At 40.9% G+C, this 22,786-nt stretch overlaps 1 protein-coding gene across 2 annotated transcripts in view; it reads left to right on the forward strand.

The window, feature by feature from the left end:
- TMEM135 (transmembrane protein 135) overlaps window positions 1-22,786 on the forward strand; it is a 164,038-nt gene that overhangs the window by 99,661 nt on the left and 41,591 nt on the right. For both annotated transcript variants that reach the window (XM_088140544.1, XM_088140545.1), the window contains exon 6: window positions 6,739-6,785. In XM_088140544.1, the coding sequence (XP_087996670.1) occupies window positions 6,739-6,785 (47 nt within the window). The remainder of the gene's footprint in view (window positions 1-6,738; window positions 6,786-22,786) is intronic.

Here is a 22,786-nt window from a genome sequence, read left to right on the forward strand (position 1 = left end):
CAAAAACTTTGCCATGAAAATTTCTGTTTACCCTAAGAATATATTCCATCCGTATATTTCTCTGTCAGTATGATCCTATACCACTTCATTCTAAAATCAGTTTAAAAAAAAAAAAGCAGACCTCCTTTTTAGTAGGAGAGAATAATTTCCAATCACATTCTGCCAGCCTTTCTCCTTTTCACTTACTTTCAATTGGCTCTTCTTTTTGACTTCCCTTTTCTGTACTTAGAAGAAGACAAAGCTATTTTTGTTTTGTCTTCTGCAGATTAAATTAAAAACAATAAAACAGCAACAACAAAATTGCAGATAATGAATTGTAAATGGCACAGGATAGACTTTCATACCTTGGTTTGAAATCAGATCCTTGAGCTATATGGGATTTGCCGTGTTGTTATTATTTTTATTTATGTTCATAGACCAAAAAGGTCAAACACAGCAACCAGTAATACAAAAACAAAGATTTATAAAAAAAAAAACATAAATGACACAATAAGACCAACTCTAAATTCTAACTCAGTGCTTCCTAGTGGCGATCACTGTATAGCTTTTTTTCATGGAAATATCAATGCTAGTAAATATAGGCCACCACCTCTACAGGCCAGAGAAGATAGGGAATAGAGGGGGATATTAGTTTAGAGTGGCAGCTGCATAAAAGGCAATGCATTTATTTAGCTATTTATTATATTTTTAAAATATATTTTATGAAAAATTTAGCAATCATACAGCATTTATAAAATTCAAATATAAATGAATCCAAACAAAATTTTAATTCTCAGTCTCACTGTTTGAGGCAAAACTTATGGCACAATTATTCTGTGGGATTCAACTGGGGCCCTACACTAACCTAACTGCAGCTGAGAGGGTACAGTCCAAGTTTTTAAGACTGATTGTGCAAGTCCCCAGATGCAAATTTAACATAGCTTTAAGACTGGAAATAGGAATTACAGGGGTAGAAGCCAGGATCTGGATTGTAATCTTTAATTACTGGCTAAAACTACTGTTTAATCCAACAGGCCTGACATTCCTGGCTAACAGGGATAACTTACAATCTTCTTGGAAGATATCCATTAAAGAAAAACTGGCAGGTTGTGGCTTCTCTAATGATGCAGTACAAATGATGGGATGTGACCAAGCAAAGAGATAACTAAAGGAGAAAATCTTTGACCCAGGATGACCACATGATACTAATTTAGCACCAAGGCTACATAAGACTTGGAGACTGTCTTTTACCACCAAGCCAGCTGATTATTGCCAATCCTTAATAAACAATAGGTATCACAGAGCATTTGCTCTGGCTAGATTCACTACAATCCCTTCAGCAGTTATTGATGGTAAATACTAAAAATTCCCTTTTACAAATGACTTTGCCCCTGTGACTCCTACGCCATAGAAGATGTTCAGCATGTCCTGTTGCACTGATCTATATCTATATATCTATATCTTTACAAAGGAAGATAAAAACTAATACAAACTAAAGTTAGAAAAAGAAAGAAAGAGAAAGCTAAAAGTGTAAGAAAGGGAAAAAAGTAAAAGAAAAATAGAAAAGAAAGAAAAAAGATACAGCTTCCGATCTTCTTTACAGCAGTTATAAGTACAATTATAAATTTAACTCTTACTCTATGGTGTCTTCTTTCTCTCTACTTTCTATAATCTATCCTGTCTAATCATCAAAACCATAAATCATAAGTTCATTTTTTTCTGTTTTACACACAAAGTCCACAAGGGGTTTCCAGTCAGCAATAAACTTAGATACTGTCTTTTCTCTGATCAAAGAAGTCAGTTTAGCTATCTCAGCATGTTCTATCACCAACCATTCCTCTATTGTGGGTAGTGCCAAATCTTTCCTTCTTTGTGCATACAGCAATCTCGCTGCAGTTATCATATACAAAAACAAAGTTCTATGACTTTTCCCCAACTTTTTGTCCATCAATCCCAGTAGAAAAACCTCTGGTCTCAATAGTATATTAATCTTTAAAATCCTCTGAATCAGTGTCTGTATTTGAATCCAAAATTTTCTAGCTTTTTTACATGTCCACCAAACATGATAAAATGTCCCTTCTTGTTGTTCACATTTCCAACATAAATTTGAAGTGCCTTTATACATTCTAGACAATTTCTCTAGTGACATATACCAGTGGTACATCATTTTATAAAAAATCTCTTTAAGATTATAACACAGTGTAAATTTCAATCCTTTCAGTCACATATTTTCCCATTGTTCCATCTGTACTTTATAACCAAAATTCTTAGCCCACTTTATCATACGTTCCTTCACTTGTTTTTCTTTTGTTTCAGATTTCAATAAATGTTTATACATTTTAGCAATTACATGTTCAGCATTTGTATACAATTCTATTTCAAACTCAGTATTACAGTGTTCAACACTGTAATTTCTATTTGAACCTGCGTGATGTGTTTATTCAGCCCCTTGTAAAGGAATTCCCAGGGAGAGATGATCACTGGTACATCTTCTTTTTTCTTGCAGATCATGAGACTGGTACTACCCATAATGTAGCCAAATTTTGCCTCGCTATTATGACAGTGAGGCAACAAATATTGTCCAATAAAACTGTTATCCCTTTGATAACTTTAAAATCTTCTCCTCTCCTCTTTTCTCCCCTTCCTTTCCTTTTCTTTTATCCTCTCTAACTCTTTTAATGTCTTTTAATTGCTTAATGATGTATGTAGAATTTTATGTATGTACACATGTTGGTCAAAGACTACAATAAAGTTTATCTTACCTTAGCCAGTCTCAGTTATTATATATCATTTGGAGATTAAATCCTTCCAAAATAGACATTTATCATTTTACAATCTTTCAAAATTCCGACAGTGTCTTATGAATGGGAGAAGAGGGCAGAATATAAATTAAAATAAAGATAAACACAAGCTCCAGGGAAAAGATTCCTAAGTTCCAAAACAGAACAAGTTTGCTGAGTCTAGTTATGCCTTCATGTTCTTTCAGACTACTGTATATAGCGCAGTGGGAAGGAGGGTAAAAATTAGGATTTAATTCCGCAGAGAAGTCTAGAAAGCCTGCTTTCTAATGTATTATGTCGCTCAGTGGAAGTCAGATTCTGCTTCCATTTTTCCAGCCTCTAGAGGGAAGCTTTACAGTTCTCTCCATCATTTAATACAGCTGTAAGGTTATCCCCACTTACCATCCCTCTACCTACTTCAGACTTAAAGCCAGCCCCCTCCCTCTGGAACGTTTATGGTGATGTTCTAAATTTCTAAATGTGAATAATGATGTTTTCCCAAGAAGTACAGTAAAACTAAAAAAAAACAACAACAAAAATATTTTTAAATCACATATGTTGAATATATTTAGAAGTTAAGGGTCCTGTTTAAAAGTAATAGAGGAAGAGACTGGTTGCAGAAATAATGGCAACAGGAAATAACAGGACAATGTGGAGGAAATAGATTTTTTTTCCTGCCTTCTCTCATAATACCAGAACATGGGAGTCATTCAGTGAAATTAATTAGCGCTAGATTAAGGACAGTTAGAAAAACACACAGGGGAAAAGGTCTAACCACTGTCCTGCCCCTGTTAAAAATATTTCAAATGTCTTTGGCTAGTTATTGCATGGTACAGAATACTGGACAAGATGGGCTGTTGGCTTAATCTGGCAGGTCCTTATATTCTTAAGATGCTTTCAGACAGGAATTTTAGTATATAATCAACCTGGCTCTACAATAGAATTTTAGGAGAGTCCAGATGATTTTTACTTGGGAGATTACAATGTTTTCCTATAGCTTTTCTTTCTGCAAGAACAAAACAAACTGCAGAATTACTTTTGATTATATCACACAACCTGGCGATGCTTCGTCATTAAGTGAGGTATTGCTACCTTAGTCTTGAAGTTTCAGTGTGGGTAAGAAAATCATAGAATGATAAAAGTTTGGAAGGGACCTTGGAGATAAACTGATCTAATTCTTGCTAAATGCAAGAATCTACTACTATAGTATCCCCAACAATGGCCATCCACCCTCTAATTAAAACTTCTGACAAGGAAGAGCCTACCCCATCCACAGGCAGGTCTTACATTAGGAAATCTCAGGAATGTATAAGAACTCTACTTTCTTATAATTTAACCCCATTGTTTCTTGTCTTCTGGACAAGGAGTTGTTTCTGTGTGGATAATAAGGGATAGTTGTCAGTAGATATAAAAGGTCGTAGGAACATTTCCATCACATCCCTAATGTGTGTCCCAGGAAGGCAACACGCTTCTCTTGACAGACCATCCAGTTGGCAGATTGCTGCTTTGTCCCTTTCAACATCTCTGATAACACTGTCTGTTCCTTTTTCCTCTTCAGGGCAGAGACAGGATTCTATTCCTTTGCAGAGTCTGTTGAGGCCTCCTCCTTAGTCCGTGAGGCTCATGGCTGTTGCATTAATCCAGCAGAAATATTGATTAGGAAACTCCCTGAAATTCCAGAGAATAAGAGCTCATCTTATGGGCTTGGGACTTTACATCATGCTTCATCTATCTCTCCATCCTCTTTATCTAGCTTTTTTTTTTTTTTAATCTTCTGGGAGGTTTCTTGATACCATTGACCTGTGTGTCCTGTGTCAATTCCAAGAATTTCTCATCTTTCTTTATTAACTGGAGGAAGGCCCCTCACTTTCCCTTCCAGGAGGGTAATCAGCCCTTGTAATTCTTGTCCTCTTCATGGGGGAAAACAAACATGGCACATCCTCTGCAGGTCATGAGAACAGTTTATTCCATCTCCATGTTCCTTGGATGAACAATAAACATAATACCTCTTCCTTTATCTCCTCCACTGAACTCCCTTGCCAGCTTGTCTTTCCTTGGTTGCTGAGAGCTGGCTTCTGTATATGTCTCCTGAAGCTAGATCAGATCTATGCCTTTTTGTCCAGACAATCTTTTCGACACTTAAAATGGTTTAAGTAACTTAATGAGAAATTTCTTCTCTGATTCATCTACTATGTTTATAGAGGAAGATGGGTCTTTTTGTTTGCTTGTTTGTTCAGTTTTATTTGATTTTTAATCTTCAGGATTGTGTTGCTCTTACAATTTGTTGGACTTAATGTTCAAGCTAAGCACCTAATGAAAAAAGTTTGCTTTGTGGGGTTGGTAAACATCCAATGTTAGATTTAAAATGTTAATCCCATCAGTGATGGAGAATGTTAGAAAGTTTTTAAAATGTAATCTTTCTTTTTATGGACTGTCAAACAGTACTAACAATTATAGACACGTTTGTTTTAGAGCAGCAATTAAAAATTAACACAAGCTATTTTTGTCTTTTAAAAAAAAAAGGGGAAAGAACTTACTCTGAATCCAGTCTTTATTTAATCACATGCTCCCATGTTGACTGTTAATGATCAAAAAGTCCCTTATAACCATTTGAATGGCTGCCAACATCACCCACTGCTGGAAAAATAAAATAATTAACTTGAACTGACATGCTGAGATACAACTGTGCTAGTGTGTCTCTGCTGAAATTATGTGAGGACTTGTGCCAGTGGGGTAGCAATGGAAACTTGGAAATGTAGCAGGGAGTTGCAAGCAGTGTTTATATGTGCAACTGAAGTTCATCAACTATTGGAATCAATGTGTGTTTGCTCACAATTTGGTTACGTTTGTAGATTCTTGCTAATTGTTGCCTGGTCCAAATCCAGATGCAAGTTCCAGTGCAATAGATTGATGGATGCAGGTGGAAAGGAGAGAGAATAGAAATGATACAAATCTAAGGCCTTTTGGTTTAATTAGTATTTATTGCACAATTGTACTATGTAATGACAGGAATTCTCCATTATATTTTTGATATGTATGTGTAGGTGATCATTCACAATCTTTGATATACATTTCCGCTTCATTCATTTGTTCATTTGTTCAGTTAGTCATATATTTCTATGCTGCTCCTTCATTGATTCTAGATGGCTTACACCCATAAAACAACAAAACATACCTAAACTCACAATAATAGGCAATGCTTAAACAGAATCATGTTGGCAAACACAACAGCCTCCTTCTCACCCCCAAATATGTGGCTATTGTTGCACTCTTTTTTTCAGACTTTGCAAAAAAAACATGGTCTTTATAGTAGGAAACATCAGTATCTTTGTATAGCTCAACTCAGTTTATATTTCAAGCATTTCCTTCTTTACAGTCTGCATGCTGTAAAGATGATACTGTCATGCTGCATTGGCCTTCTGCCTTTTATAAATCCTGGTTCTAGAACCCTTAGGAATTTGCCACCAACTCCTTCTCTCACCTGTCTGCTTTAATCTTTAGTTCCTAGCATTTCGGTCATTTCTGGGCCAGTGCTATATCCTCTTCCCATCCCTTTGGTGCTCTGCTGCTCCTTTTCTTCAAGATAGACCCAAGGACAGACTTCACGTCCATCTGTCCATCCATCCATCCATCCATCCATCCATCCATCCATCCATCCATCCATCCAATGGATAGATCTTCATGTTGGCCTAGACATACAGCAAGGCTGGGGTAACCCAAGGACTTTGTCATAATCATTAAAAGAAGCAAGACCAAGTGTTAAATTTGCAATATAGTCTGTATCTTGTGGGGCATATGCCAAAAGGACCAAAAACTCTTCTTTGTAACATTGTTATCGACACTTTTCACTGTAAAGTTCACTTTTTATAATGTGCCTGGTGAGGTCTTGGAATTATTTAAACTTCCTGCAATCTGAAATTGGTTTGGAAATACTTATTGGGATTAGTTGTTTAAATAATGTTCTTTTTCCTCTTTACAGGTCCTTTTATTCTGTGTAACAGCTGCCCTGTTTATGTTCTTTTTCAGGTATGTTGTCAATACTTTTCTTACTTTATCTTAAAAATTGATTTGAAATGGAAAGTGCTGTGCTTTTATATCTTTATCCAAATGGAAAGTAAGTTCCATCCTGAAAAAAAATAAACCCCTGAATTATAGTTACATTTCATTGCAAGTTTAATTTTCTTGGGATAATATTATATAACACCATCTGCAAAAAAGTCCAGGAAACATTGGGAGAGTGCCCAGTAAGGAGTTACTTTCATTTGCTTTTAAAACAATGAAGCATCTATTGTGCATGACCATTTCCTGCTATTGTAGTTCCGCAGCCACCTATTCCTAGCTCCAAAACCACTTATGGTTATTAATTATAATATGACAGCCAAGAAACAAGCGCTCTTGGGAAAAATTGTGATGATATACCATGATGAATGTGCATATAATGATATTTTTTCTGAGTCTCTTTAAGAGAATGGAATTTTACAAAGGCGTTCCATTTTTTTTCCCCCTGAAATGTCTCGGACTTATTTTCTGCAAGAGAAAATTATCGACCATGAGAATAAAATAATGAAAAAGCTAAAACAAACGGGGGGGGGGGGGGGGCAATAACAGTCTTGTTTGTAATGCTCAAAATCCATTCTTAATCCCATAGATATCAGTTAGCTAAAAAGTTATTTATGTCATTAGAACTGAATACTAAAAACACTACTGGGAATTCAAATCTTACTAAGCATTTTGTTGTTTCTGATCCATGGAACCCAGAGCACTTAAATATCTGTGCACCTCCTTTATTTTTGGAGAGTAAGCAGGTCCATATAGTTAGTTGTTTTTAAAATGTGTTTTGCCAAATTAAGTCTATGGGGAACTGATATCTTCCTTTGCTCTTTTCCCTTTCCAACCCATTATATTTTATATACAGCTACATATTATCACTGCGTTCTCTGAATCCCATTTGTGGAGAATTTGTGTAAGACTGGTTTACGCAAAATTTAGAGGGAAATCAGTGGGAATGAAGGGAATAGTTATTAATCCCACTTTTGCCCTAGGTCACATTGGGTGACACTGACTCTCCGTCCAACTTATTGTGGAGAAAAATAGGAGGAGGGAGTGCTATGCATGCTACCTTGAGCTCCTGATAGAAAGGTGGAATAGAAGTCATTCAGTCAGACAAAAAATAAATGACTGAAGGTTGCCTTTTATGCATTTCAGTTTTTATATCCGTTAATACCTTCCTGCTTTCAACATGGGAGCCCTCAGTATCCTAACAGATAGACAGACTACTGTAATGCGCTCTGCATAGGGCTGCTTTTGAAGATGGCTTGCAAGCTGCAGTTGGTTCACAGTGCAATGGTTAGCTGGCCCTGGTTGCCAAGAGCACATTACACAAAAGCTATAGCTCATCCATTGGCTTCCAGGAGTCTTCCAGGTACAATTCAAAGTGCTGGTTTGCATCTATAAAGCCCTATATGCTACACACTTAGAAAACATGTTTAGACCTAGGACGATGCTCTCCAGAATCAACTCAGCTTACTTACTTGCTAATGCTCCTTATCCTTCAAATGGGGGGTTGGGGCATGGATGCCAACAAGCAATGGGGTTGCTTTTCTGTGGCAGTGCCTACCCATTGGAACATTGTAACATAGCTATATCACTCCAGTAAGACAATGCCTGCCATCAGTTTTTGTTCCTGAATTTTCCTACTGTTGACTTTTTCTGGGGAGGAGTGCAAAAAAATCTTCTAAACTTTGGAAACTAAGCTAGTGACTAGTAAGCCTAATTTGAGCAAACTGAGTAAACCTCCCCTAAACCTACTCATGGGATCTGCTTGGGAAGAAAAGCAATCATAATTCTGTCTGCTTTTTCTTTGGCATGCTTGCTTCTCACTTGGCATCATTCATTATGATTGCATTGTTTGGAGGTTGACCTTTGGTTTCTGGCAACTCTTTCATTGTGTTTTGCTCAAACATTTTACATGCTAGCAAGGTTATGTTCAAAATCCTACAAGCTAGGCTTCAGCAATACATGAACCGAGAACTACCGGATGTACAAGCTGGGTTTCGAAGAGGCAGAGGAACTAGAGATCAAATCGCCAACATTCGCTGGATCATGGAGAAAGCACGAGAGTTCCAGAAAAATATCTACTTCTGCTTCATTGACTATGCAAAAGCCTTTGATTGTGTGGATCACAACAAACTGTGGCAAATTCTTAAAGAGATGGGAGTACCAGACCACCTTACCTGTCTCCTGAGAAATCTGTATGCGGGCCAAGAAGCAACAGTTAGAACCGGTCATGGAACAACCGATTGGTTCAAAATAGGGAAAGGTGTACGACAAGGCTGTATACTGTCACCCTGCTTATTTAACCTATATGCAGAGTACATCATGAGAAATGCCAGGCTGGAAGAATCACAAGCCGGAATTAAGATTGCAGGGAGAATCATCAACAACCTCAGATATGCGGACGATACCACCCTAATGGCAGAAAGTGAAGAAGAACTAAAGAGCCTCTTGATGAGGGTGAAAGAGGAGAGTGCAAAAGCTGGCTTGAAACTCAACATTAAAAAAACTAAGATCATGGCATCTGGACCCATCAATTCCTGGCAAATAGAAGGGGTAGAAATGGAAGCAGTAACAGACTTCATTTATTTGGGCTCCAAGATCACTGCAGACGGAGACTGCAGCCATGAAATTAAAAGACGCTTGCTCCTTGGGAGGAAAGCCATGGCAAGCCTAGATAGCATATTAAAAAGCAGAGATGTCACCTTGCCAACAAAGATCCGCATAGTCAAAGCTATGGTTTTTCCAGTAGTAATGTATGGCTGTGAGAGCTGGACCATAAAGAAGGTGGAGTGCCGAAGAATTGATGCCTTTGAACTGTGGTGCTGGAGAAGACTCTTGAGAGTCCCCTGGACTGCTAGGAGGTCAAACCAGTCAATCTTAAAGGAAATCAACCCTGACTGCTCATTGGAAGGATCGATAATGAAGCTCAAGCTCAGATACTTTGGTCACCTAATGCGAAGAGAGATCTCTTTGGAGAAAACCCTGATGCTGGGAAAGATTGAAGGCAAAAGGAGAAGAGGACGGCAGAGGATGAGATGGTTAGATAGCATCACTGAAGCAATGAGCATGAAACTGAGCAAACTCAGGGAGGCAGTGAAGGACCGGAAGGCCTGGTGCAATATGGTTCATGGGGTCACGAAGAGTCGGACACGACTTAACGACTAAACAACAACAACAACAACAAACATTTTATCATGCACCTTTCAAAATCTGCTCTAGTGAATGGTTTAAATGAGTTTTATTTTCAATTAAAAATAAAATAGGAAATTAAAAATTATACCAATAATGTAATGTCTAATGTAGGATGCATGTTGTTAAAAAGCAGTAAGGTAAGGACAGTTTATTCTGTTTTATGTACTGAGATACAACAAAAACACACAAACGTAGCCATATGCTGATTCGTATAGCAGGTTCATGTTGAGACCATATATATGTATGTATGTATGTATGTATGTATGTATGTATGTATATAGTAATTTTATTAAAAATTATAATTGCGACAATAAAAAGTAATACAAACTAAAAAAGAGAAAAAAGAAAAAATAGAAGGTGCAGTTAAGAAAAAAATAGAAAGAAAAATAGAAAAGAAAAAAAATATAGTAAAGAAAAAGAAAAGAAAAATATAAAGAAATGACTTCCCCCTTCATCACAACAAATATAAACAATTTTAGTAACTTTTTACCTTCTCTTAAAATACAACAAATTATCTCTTCTTCCCATATCCCATCTCTTATCTATAAACAAATCCTTAAAGCCTTGTCATTTCATTCCTGATGTCAGCAAAAGTCTATTAAGGGTTACCAGAGATAACAACATACCTATTTTAGTCTTGATCAAATAAACCAACTTTTGAAAATCCAATATAGGAAAATTATCCAGGTCATTCTCTTGGTTTGTTACTTGTATATCCCTTTTAATTATTAAGACATCAGCCAGTTTCTTTTGTATGTCCAGTGTAGCATCTTTTCCCATATCATTCTTGAGGCCTGTCATTTTTAAATCCACTTTCAGATCAGTCTCAATCTTGTCTGGTAAAACTTGTTCCTCTTCCATAATGTATTTTGAACACAGTCTATCTATAGAGGTAGACACTCTTAAAATTAACTTCTGGGCCCTTTGTTCAAAAATATCCTTCAGTATCTCCAATGTTAAAATATTTTGCTTCATTCTATATTTGTAAGCCTAATTTAAGTGTTCTTCTCCTTTAATTGTAATCTTTAGTTCCTTCTAGTTCCCTCTAGCGTCCAGCCTTCAAAGTCCCATTTTCCCACAGAAAGGATTCTATTATAATTAATTCCAAAAGCATATTTCAAATTTATCTGAACCTTTAGTCTGTTCGTAACTTTCTAAAAGTTTTAATCACCCATTTGCTGTTTATTCCAGAAAGAAATTTTTTAAATCCTTAAATTTGTATTTAGAACTTCTTTCACTAAGGTTTGAAGGAAACTCACTGGGTATTTTCAGACTTGTTGATCCAAAGGTTCCTAATAACTGAAAAGCAGTTTAACAAGCAATTTCTGAAAGTGATTAGAAAAAGAAGTATGCGAACCCAGGCTTGTTTTGAAGGTGTTGACTGTGGTTTGAGCAAGATGGCTATTCCCTCATCTCCTAGAGCTCTAAACCCTCCAGAGACTGCTGCGTTGCGGTCTCCTCGTGAGGAGCAACTGCCTGGAGCACTTACAGGCTATCTCAAGTCCTCTCCTTGTCCAGAGAGGAATTACAAAGGGCCGGTCTACTCACTGGCCCTTCATTCTGCTGTGGTCATTGGCTCCACTTTTAGTGGAGCTGTCTTCAGTTCACCATTTCTTCCCCAGAATTCTGAGACTACATGTTGTTAAAGTTGGAAGTTAGATTTAAAAAGCTGCCCATAAGTAGTAGTAATTGCTTGGCCACATAATATCATATTATGCCGGGCGCAAGATCTTCAGAATTGGAACATTTAATAGCTGAAAGCTTCTAAATTTGGATATCTGGCTAATTAGGGAGAAAGTTCAAGCCAACCTTTCCCTGGATACCTTTGTTCAATCTTTTACAATATGATGTTTTCCGGTTGCATTGGACTGCGGTGCCTTTCAATCACCAACCAATACAGATCCGAAACAACTTTGCTTCTCTGTTTTTGCTATTCAGAGTCAATAGTTACAGAGTTTAATCTGGATGTTAAAACAGATTCAATCTTTAGTTACCAAATATGCAGTACTCTTGGTCTAGCCCACCCACCAAGTTTTGGGACTAAGCTGAGCTCCTAAGAGACCCTTTGTCTTCCCTTTCCCCAGCCATGTACTGAAGATATCACAAGATTTTGTAGCAACATCACAATATGAGTTTAAAACAACTTTCCCCAACATGACATGCTCCAGATGTGTTGGACTACAATTTTCATGGTTCCCACCCAGGATGATCTAAGGGTATGCATTCCAACACATCTGGAGGGCATCAGGTTAGGGAAGGTTTAGCTAGCAATTTCCATGGACTGGAAGATACCTTGGCAAGAGGGCGGCCAACCATATTGGAATGAGCTTTAGAAGGTCTGGTGGGAAATTAAGTAAGATTGCTTGTAAGAAAATCTTCAGCATTAAATATTGATATGTTAGGAATAAAGTGAAGAGTGTAGCTTTCAGCAATGCAGAGCTTTTGCGGTTTTGCTGTCCGCATCAGGGTGGGCCACTCATGGGGTCTCGACAGGCGAGAGTGAAGACAAACACGCAGGTTTTCCTCGAGGTGAGTGAGCCCAGAGCGTGTTCTGAACTACTCTTTTATTGGGTATTACAAGTCAGGAAGCAGGTGGTGGGGGCAGGTTGTGGGGGCATATAGCCTTTTATAGTCATGCAACAGCTTTAAGCAACACTATTGGTTTATTCTATGTTTCCTGTATAGCCTGTCATGGTTATACGTTTCCCTACTTGCTTACGTGGCATCAGGTATTTCTCAAGCAGTGATCGCCTTATCGTGCTTTTAGGTGCTTTTATTATCTGGTACCTTCCCTCATCCTAGGTTTCTGGTTCGTGTGCTGGCCACTGGCCTGGCCACACTGCAGAAGCCTGAATCAAGTTTCTGATAAGCAAGCATTTTATTCCAACATCTCCTCCGTTTTTGTTTTAAAAGTAAAACTGGTGGATTCCAACTCTTCGTCAGAGTCTAATATGCGGAGGGATGCTTTTTCCATATTTTCTCCAGACCGTATTGGTTGGTAATGGTGGCGTTCCAGTACCATATTTTCCAAGGCACCTATTTTAGTTTCCACAAATTTTGTTAGGCGAGATAGAATGCAGGGGCCAAATGTACATGCAAGGAGTAGCAATATCAGTGGTCCTGCTATGGTACCTATCAGGGTGGTCAACCATGGGGAAAAGTTGAACCAGGATTGAGACCATCCTTGCTGACCCTCCCTCTCCTTTTTACGTTTATCCAGGCCCTCCCTGAGTTTGGTCATGGAGTCCTGCACTATGCCAGAGTGATCTGCATAGAAGCAACATTCTTCTCTTAAAGCCACACATAACCGGCCCTCTTTTAGAAAAAGTAAATCAAGGCCTCTTCTGTTCTGCAAGACCATTTCTGAGAGGGAGGTTAGGGATTTTTGTAAGTGAGAGATCGAAGTTTCTATTCTCTCTAAGTCTTCATCGATGGCTGCCCTAAGGTGGTGGTATTGGACATACTGATTTGCAAAGGATGCTATCCCAGTTCCTGCTCCTGTTAGGCCAAGTCCTACCAAGAGAGCTACTGTGAGGGTGGAAATGGGTTCACGCTTGTGTCTTGTGAGTTCTGACCCTGAGTGAATGTTGTAAACTTCTTCTTCTGTGTGGTAGTATATGCGTGGCATGACCTGGACAAGGATGCAAAAACCTTTGGTGCTTATTAAATGACCATGGGCACAGGCCGTGAGGCCTGTAGAGCAAGCCCACCATCCATCTGTGGGTGGTATGTAAAAGAGTGTTGTATCAACCTCACTATGTGTTGTGTTGCAGTATTGTTTATACTGTGTGGGAACCTGTCCAAGGCAGGTTCCCTTGCCTGAGATTGACTGCAATGTTTGTGAGCCATGTTTCCATCTGCATGCCTTGTCATTCGAGGAAGTGTTGTATGGAGAAACAAGCCCTACAGCCTCATAATATGGGGGTCGAACATCGTAGCAAAACCAGCAGGCTGTAGTAAGGTTAGGATTGGTGTCATTGACCATGTGATAGGTGGCTGTGACGATGTCCCAAAGAGGGTTCCCAGGGCGGCTCTGTGAAGGGGAAAGAATAACCGATGGAAGTAGGCGAACTTTTCCCGGGAGTAGGGGTGGGTTGTGGGGGTGGCTCCCTGCGGTTGGCTGGTATTGTCTTGGGGCCCACCGGTACTGGGGGTTCTATGGGGGTTTGTGTTAGGCGTATAGTAAAAATATTCCCTGGCTCCCCGGTTTTATCATGAACTCGGCCTCCCCAAGTGACCCCTGACTGCCACCCCGTGTGTCGTTTTCCCTCAGCGGTGAAAGAGATTTTAACCGGATTACAATTAACATATGTTCCAAATTGGTTTTGCTCACATCGAACGTTCTCACCAGTCCGTCTGAGCGTAATAAGATCACCTCTGAAAGGGGGGTTCCATGTTATTTCTCCCGTGGAGACGCAGCTCCAGTCCGCACAAAAGTAATCGTTTTCCCCACCACACTTCTTCCGGTATGTTGTTGCCCTGACATGGCCGGGGCAGACATAAAGGGGCCATCTCTTGATCCATCTGTGGCTAACCATACCCGGTCTGTTGGGAGAAGTGGTGGTGTCCATCATCACACCAAAGTCAAAGTACAGGTCAGGAAACCAGGACCCCGGCACCGCCATAGATGAAGTGGAGTTCAGGATGTCTGCGTGTGCGTCCAATACCGCCCACGTTAGGTTCTGGGGTTGATGGGGATTGTGCTGCGCATAGTTAGGTGCGCAGAGGGCAACGCTCAGTAGCTGAAGGGCAACCGGGAACCACAGTATTCTTCCCAATTGAGGCAGATGTGACATTTTGACTGAGGCCCTTCCCTTGGTCTACCTTCTGTTGTCCCTGCTGTCCTCTTCCTCGGCCGTACGTTGAGGGTCAGCTTCCGGAGTGACACCAGTAAGGCCTCTTATGTGGGGAGGAGGAGGGGCGTCTTGGGCGTCCGGCGAAAGCGGGAGATGACAAGGACGGACGCAGCGACCAGGGACCCACAGAACCTTATCGGGAAGCTGAATGGCCGCGTAACCTCGACCCCAGGTGATGAGTTGCGCAGGCCCTCTCCAGGCGGGGTCTGGCAGGCAACGATAGTAGACAAGTGGTCGTTGGTGGTCAGCGGCAGGTTGTGAGGCAAAGTGACGACAAGCAGCAGAAGTGGCAGGTAGTCCGGTCAAGTTGAGAAAGTTAAGAGTATAGAGGCAAAGGTTGAGAATGTCTTGTACCGCTGGGAGGCTAGGGGGCCCTTTCCCCTTTGTTTCTATATATCTGTCAAGAGCATGTTTTAAGGTCTGATTTGCTCTTTCAATTATGGCTTGACCTTTGCTGTTGTATGGTATGCCGAATTTGTGTGTGATTCCCCATTTCTGGCAAAAGGCGGCAAAAGCACTGCCTGTATAGCCAGGCCCATTGTCTGTTTTAAGTTCTTTTGGGCGTCCCAGCGTTGCAAAGGTTCGAATACAATGATTAATAATGTGTTTAGAGGCTTCGCCCCTTTGAGGGGTGGCCATGATGAACCCCGAGTAAGTGTCAATGGAAACGTGTAAGTACTTCCATGGGGAAAAAGAAGCATATTGGGTAACATCCATTTGCCAAATTTGGTTGCACTCTGTCCCCCTGGGGTTAACTCCCATGGGCACAGAGTGCGCTTGTTTGCTACAGGTGGGGCATTGCTGTAAAATTGCAGTGGCCTCTGTAGCAGAAATTTTGAACTGCTTGATGAGCGCCTTTTTATTCTGGTGGAAATAGGAATGACTTTCCCACGGAGTGGGAGAGGAAAAGGCAAAAATGAGTGGGGAGGAGGATGCAGCCGCAGCCGCAGCGTCGGCCACGCTATTTCCTTCCTGGAGGATACCAGGGAACGGTTGGTGGCTACGAATGTGTGCAACATGGAAAGAATGAGTCCTTTTAGAAATGAGGTGTTGTAAGGACAGAAACAAAGATAGAAGAGTTGGTTCGATAGAGGGGGATAAGTAGGCTTGATAAATGGAGGAAATAATTTGGGAAACATAAAGACTGTCAAGAATAAGGTTAAAAGATTGATGAGGAAAGGCCTCAAAAGCAAGGATGGAAGCATAAAGCTCTGCCCGTTGGGCGGAGGATTGTGGAGGGGTGGTTTTTGTGTGCCATTGGCCGTCAATCTGCCAAGCGCAGGCGCCAGATTTTTTGCTGCCGTCGGCGAAGACAGTGACTGCATCATGAATGGGGAAAGGAGACATAGGAGTTTGCCAAATAAAGGGAGTGGTTCTGAGAAGTTGTACCCGAGGGTCTGGTGGTGGATGGCAAGAGACAGTGCCAGGCCAGTCAGCGAGGGCAAACTGAAGGTGGTCGCTGACCGCTAGCAGTGACTCCCATGTGGAGAGAGAGCAAGGAACATAAATGACAGAGGGTTCAACACCAGCTAGGGCCTTAGACCGCAGCCGACCTTTGGTAATAAGGGAAGCAAATTGAGCGGGTTTAGTAGTAAGCGTTGCACGAGGCGTGTGAGACAGGTGGATCCATTCAAGGATTAGCAATGAAGGTGTCACCTGAACCACCGCACCTGTTGGCAGTGTCAGCGTGTTCAGTAGGAGCAAAGAGAAAGGCAAGTTGTCTTTCATGCGATCCACCCATTTGGTACGTAGGGCCTGATTAATTAATTTTACAGCGTCCAATTGTTCCTTTTGCAAAGGGATGACATCTGCAGGTTGCTTTCCTTTAGTTAGTGCCGTGAATAAGGGAGAAAGTTGAATGGTGGAAAGACCTATGTAGGGGCGGATCCAGTTGATGGATCCCAAATATTGCTGTAATTGTAGCAAGGTAGGCGCAGGTGGCAATTGAATGTTCGGCAAACAGGGGTTAGCGTGTGATTCAAGCACCTTGTGTCCCAAATAATGAAAAGGTGATGAAAGTTGTACTTTGTCTGGTGCAATATGTAATCCTCCTTGTTGCAATATGTGTTGTAGGTGAGGCAATGTTTTTAAGACAGTACCTTTGGGTCCTGGTGCAGCAACCAGAATGTCATCCATGTAATGATAAACTAAAAATGACGAGTATTTATCCCTATAGGGTTGTAAAACCTGCGATACAAAGTATTGACACATGGTGGGGCTGTTCAGCATTCCCTGTGGCAAAACTTTCCATTGATAGCGAGAAGTTGGTTGAGAATTATTGAGCGCAGGTACAGTAAAGGCAAAGATATGTTTATCTTTAGGATGCAAGGGTATAGAGAAAAAGCAATCTTTAAGATCAATGATCATCATATCGTAATTTTGAGGAATCAAATTTGGATTTGGGAGGCCGCATTGCAGCGCCCCCATTGGTTTGATAATTGCATTCACCGCCCTAAGGTCATGAAGAAATCTCCATTTACCGGATTTCTTTTTAATTACAAAGACTGGAGTGTTATAAGGGCTTAAAGAGGGCTCAAGGTGCCCATTGTCCAATTGTTCATTGACCAATTGTTTTAATACAGTGAGTTTTTCCACTGTGAGCGGCCATTGATCTATCCAGACTGGAGTTTGAGATTGCAATTCCAGCCGCAAAACAGCTGAAACAGCCATTATTGCAAAATAAGCTTGGTTTGGAATTGGGACATCAAATCTCGTCCCCACAAGTTAGTATGTAAAGGTAAAACTACAGGCTTAATGAAAGCGGTAACAGGGCTTGTGGCTGACGTGACTGAGATCCAATTGCAGCTGATCTGAGCCGTCTGGATCCCTCCTACCCCTCTGACGGATGGGGCAGGGTCAGTAGGCCAATCGGCAGGCCATTCAGCTGAGCAGATGACCGAGACGTCGGCACCGGTATCTAGAAGACCGGAAAAAGAACGTCCATTGAGTTTAAACTTGGCTACTGGCCTTTTGGAGTTGACGTTTTGCTCTATAGTCATACAGTCAGAAAAAGTCTCAAGGGGGATCATTGTCGCCACCACATCTCCCTGTTTGATGGTTACCGGAGAATTAACCATAATTGCCAAGGCGAAATCAGAAAAGGAGTCAGCACTGCGCAAAAAGGGGGCAGCTATGACTCCTTGAGCGGTAAGGTCCAAGTTAGGGAAAACAAGCACCGGCATTTCGGGGGCAATGTCAAAGGCAAGCGAGGCGATATAAAAAGATGATAAACATGAGCGGGTAAAGAATAGGTCACGGTCTCGTCCGCAGTCATCTCTACAGAGTGAGGGGACGGGTCCTCATTGGGTAATTCAGCCTTGGGGGTGGGGCTGGCTGCATGCCCCACAATCAGTTTCCCGAATTCTGCTGACTTTGATTAAAGGACCTGCATTGGTTGGCCCAATGAAATCCTTTTGCATTTTGGACAAACGGTCTTAGGTTTGACTGCCTGTTGGGAGAAACTGCGATGTGCGCCCTCCTGGTGCCCTGCACTGAGATTTGAAATGACCAGGTTTCCCGCAATTGAAGCAATTTCCGGCAGGGCGTGACACAGGAAGTGCGTCTTGTGGCGCGAGGGAGGAAGAAGAAGGCGGAAGCAAGGTTGTGGTAATGGCGGAGGCCAGCGCAGCCATTTTGTGGCTGGTGGTTCCGACAATACGACATGCTTGGAGAAAATCAGCCAGGGTGATGCCAGGTTTGTTAGCTATGGGCTGGAGCACCTTTTGACAGTCCGAATTAGCGTTTTCATAAGCCAATTTCATACACAGTTCACCTCTAGCATCTACGTTGTCAATTTGGCGTTCTAATGCAACTTGAAGGCGACTAATAAAGGAAGAATAGTCTTCTGTAGGCAATTGAATTATTTTAGAAAAGGTTTGCAAAGGTTTGCCCTGATTGTCATCAACCTTTCGTAAGGCTGCTAAGGCACAATTTTTAATAATAGGAAAAGCAGCTCTATCGGAGTTTTGCTGTTGTGCAATAGTGCTGATGGTGCCAGTCCCCAGGACATCGTCAGCAGTAACATTTTGAGGGAGTCCAGCATTTATGGCAACGGCAGCCTGTTTGCCGTACTCCGAATTCCAAATTACATATTGAGCAGGGGTTAAAATCATGCCAAAAAGCGACTGCCAATCTGCAAGCAGCATTTCCACAGCAGCAGTAGAAAGCGAAGTAAGCAAGCCCATAACATAACGCGACTGCAGGCCATAATCTCTAACAGCACTTTTAATCTCTTTGATTTGTTTGTAATCTATGTGCGTATGCACCGGCTGGCCGGGAGCACCCGCAGCAGCTCCGGCGGGCACCACCCAGGTCACCGGAAACATTGCACACGCTTCAAGATCCTCAGCAGAGAGTTGACCTGACTGCTGAGCAGTCTGCATAGCTCTGATTATGTGACCCCCCCTTTGAGGTTTTATAGTCAGGGGGGAGCTTGGAGCCATGGGAGCCGTGGGACCATTGGCTGGATCAAGGCACCCAGAACCTGCTGACATGGGAAGTAAAGTGGCCGGAGAATTTTTAACAGAATCATACGGGGGTGGTATGGGTTCTGCCGGCATTTGGTTTTCGAATTTATGGTGAATCATTAAGCATTCCATGACCACACGCCATGAGGTCAGAATTTGGACCGGGGCCCTAGGGGCCGCGTGGAAGTATTCCCCCAATTTTGTCCATGTGGATATTTTCAGTGACCCTTTTTCAGGGTATGATGGACATTGTTGCCAAATGTAAGACAAAAGGCCAATTAATTCTTTGTTTTTCAAACGGGGGAGGGTTTTGCCTCTGTTTGAAGAAATTTTAGAGGAAGATTCGGTTAATTCCCTCAATTCCTTCAGATGCGCTGTCTGTTGTTGAGAGAATTTTCCGCCCATACTTACGAATATCCAGCCGTGTTTCAGACGGGACGAGTGCACAGCTCCCCTCGAGCGGATAAGTAAGGACGGTCCGAGACGCACCTCGTGAACTCACGCGATCACGTCGGGGTCACCACAATGCGGTTTTGCTGTCCGCATCAGGGTGGGCCACTCATGGGGTCTCGACAGGCGAGAGTGAAGACAAACACGCAGGTTTTCCTCGAGGTGAGTGAGCCCAGAGCGTGTTCTGAACTACTCTTTTATTGGGTATTACAAGTCAGGAAGCAGGTGGTGGGGGCAGGTTGTGGGGGCATATAGCCTTTTATAGTCATGCAACAGCTTTAAGCAACACTATTGGTTTATTCTATGTTTCCTGTATAGCCTGTCATGGTTATACGTTTCCCTACTTGCTTACGTGGCATCAGGTATTTCTCAAGCAGTGATCGCCTTATCGTGCTTTTAGGTGCTTTTATTATCTGGTACCTTCCCTCATCCTAGGTTTCTGGTTCGTGTGCTGGCCACTGGCCTGGCCACACTGCAGAAGCCTGAATCAAGTTTCTGATAAGCAAGCATTTTATTCCAACAGCTTTTATATGTGTCTTATCTCTTCTAATCCATTGCATTTATCATTCTCCAATCTTTTCAAATCTTACTCCCTCTGCATACTTTAATTTACTGGAGCAGGCAAAATTTAATATGTACTAAAGCAAAATCTCCCAAGAAGATATTCACTGCTTTTCCATCATTTCTATCTCTACCTTTACCAACTGCTGCTAAGGAATGTTTTTAGTTGCTTAAGCCTGATGATTTTGATAATTATTTTGTATCAATGCTGGGTTCTAGCATTCCTGAATTTACTAATTCTAATTAGCTACTATCAGAATTTTCCTTCTATCCCCTTTTAGAAGAGGTGGTAGCCAAAGTGATCACTGGGCTTTCTGACATTATCCTTCATTCTGATCTTTTTCATTCTTTCCTCCATTTATTCCTCCTCCCTTCTTTCCTACTTTGTGGTATGAGGCTGATAAACTGTTTTGTAAACTTGTTTACAAAAACAAGTTTACTCATACTTTTTGGTATGAGGCTGATAAACTGTTTTCTTTCAAAAAAAAATTTTTTTTGACTGACTCTGGAAAACATGTTTATTGTGCTCTTCATTAAAAATTAAGTCTTCACTTGATCCTTTTGTTTGTCCTAACTTCCACCAACTGTCTCTCCTTCCCCTTTTATTTAAAGTTCTTGAAAGAATAATTCTTTTTCAGTCCTCACTTCATCTTTCTGTAAATAATCTTATGAATCCATTCCACTCAGATTATCATATGGGATACATAATGACGTATGGTAGCCAAGGCAAACTGCCTATCATCAATGTTATTGCTTTAGATCTATCTGTTACTTTTGACATCTTGACCACTAATAATACAAGTATGTTTGAGTTCTCTTGGTGTTATAAGTACAACATTTAAATGGTTGGAATCTTATTTATCTCACACAATGTTCTGGTTTCACTGAATGGTCTCATTTATCAATCTTTCCCCTTGTCAGTAGGCATTCCTCAAGTCTCGTTGTTGGGCCTCATAGTATTCTCTTTGTACACTCTTCCTTTAGCATCTTTGATTTTGTATTCCAAGTTTGATTGCCTCATGTATGCTGACAACATTCAGATGTACTCTCTCTAGATGACACCATGTGGACATCTCTTTCCAACTGCCTGAGCAGGATTTCAGATTGGATGTGCTCCCATCCTCTAAAACTGAATATGGATAAGAGAATATGGTGTTCCACCCTGAGCATGTTATTCATTCCCTTCCTGTTTCTCACATTCAAGACTACCAGTTACATGTCTCCCCATTTGTGACAAACCTAGGAATCCAGATTAAGGATATACCATTTTTAAAACCTTCTATTTTCTGAATGTTCATAGAACATAGAATGTTCCTCACTATCGAGACAGCCAAATTTTTGGTTCAGGCCCTGCTTGTGTCACACTTGGGTTATTGTAGCAGCCTATTGTCTGGGTTATCCAAGTTCACATTCTCCTCTTAGATTACTGTTCCAAATGCTGCTATACATACTATACTCTGCCTTCCTTATTTTGCTATGAATGGTAGAGAGTTATAGATGTTAATTTGTCTGGACCTCATACTAGATGCCTCAAGACCCTTCTCTCAAAGAGGGGTTTGTATGAACCTTCCTTATTTTGTCCTTAACTGGTTTTATCACAAATCATTACATTGTTTGGAATTCAAGAAAGTTCTCAGTGATAAGGCTGACACATGTGCCCTGTACATGGGGATACTCATTTAGATGAAAGACCATCTGGTGGCTCATGTACCTGTGCATGTAACCCAATTATTGGGCCAGGATCATTTGCTTGTACTATAATAATAGAATAGCTACCACAGAATTAAGAGCTTTTTCTAATCTGGCTTTGTGCAAAAGAGCCCCACTCAGTTTACGCTTGGAAGCCCTCTGTATTCACTACACACCTCCCACAGTTTCTATTTCTTTGTCTAGTCTGAAATCTTGTACTTGGGGTTAAGTATCAAGTGGATTTATTTTTTACTCTGTAAATAAGTATCCTTGATCATATTTTAGTTAAAGCTGAAAGAACTCTACAGGTTCCCAGAAAGTTGGGAGAAATGGCTTTTCCAGTTTAGAACAGGTCCAGAGGATGGCAGCAAAGATGATACAAGGTCTTGAATATGCCTTAAGCAGGCAGGCTGAAAAAATTTGGGCTGCTCAGTCTGAAAAAAAGAATACTAAAGGTAGGCATTATATTATTGTTCAGGTACATAAAAGGTATTATAGGGAAGATGGTCACAAATTATTTTCATTGCCACAGAAGCTAGGAGGAGAAATAAGGAATATAAGTTTCAGCTACCTAGATTTTGTTTAAATATAAGGAAGAACTTCCCAATGATACAATCTATGCAAGTGAAGAACAGTCTGCCTATTAATTCCTTCTCTTTGGTGCTTTTTAAGAAGAGGTTGGATAGCCTGTCCTTGAAGATGTTTAACTGATTTTCCTGAACGTTACAGAATCTTTGTAATCCCTTCTAACCCCACA

This window comes from Python bivittatus, unplaced genomic scaffold (genome assembly GCF_059951505.1).
Source record: "Python bivittatus isolate LINGU-HERP-01145 unplaced genomic scaffold, Pbiv_v1 ctg000340_np1212, whole genome shotgun sequence".
NCBI classification, from domain to species: domain Eukaryota; kingdom Metazoa; phylum Chordata; class Lepidosauria; order Squamata; family Pythonidae; genus Python; species Python bivittatus.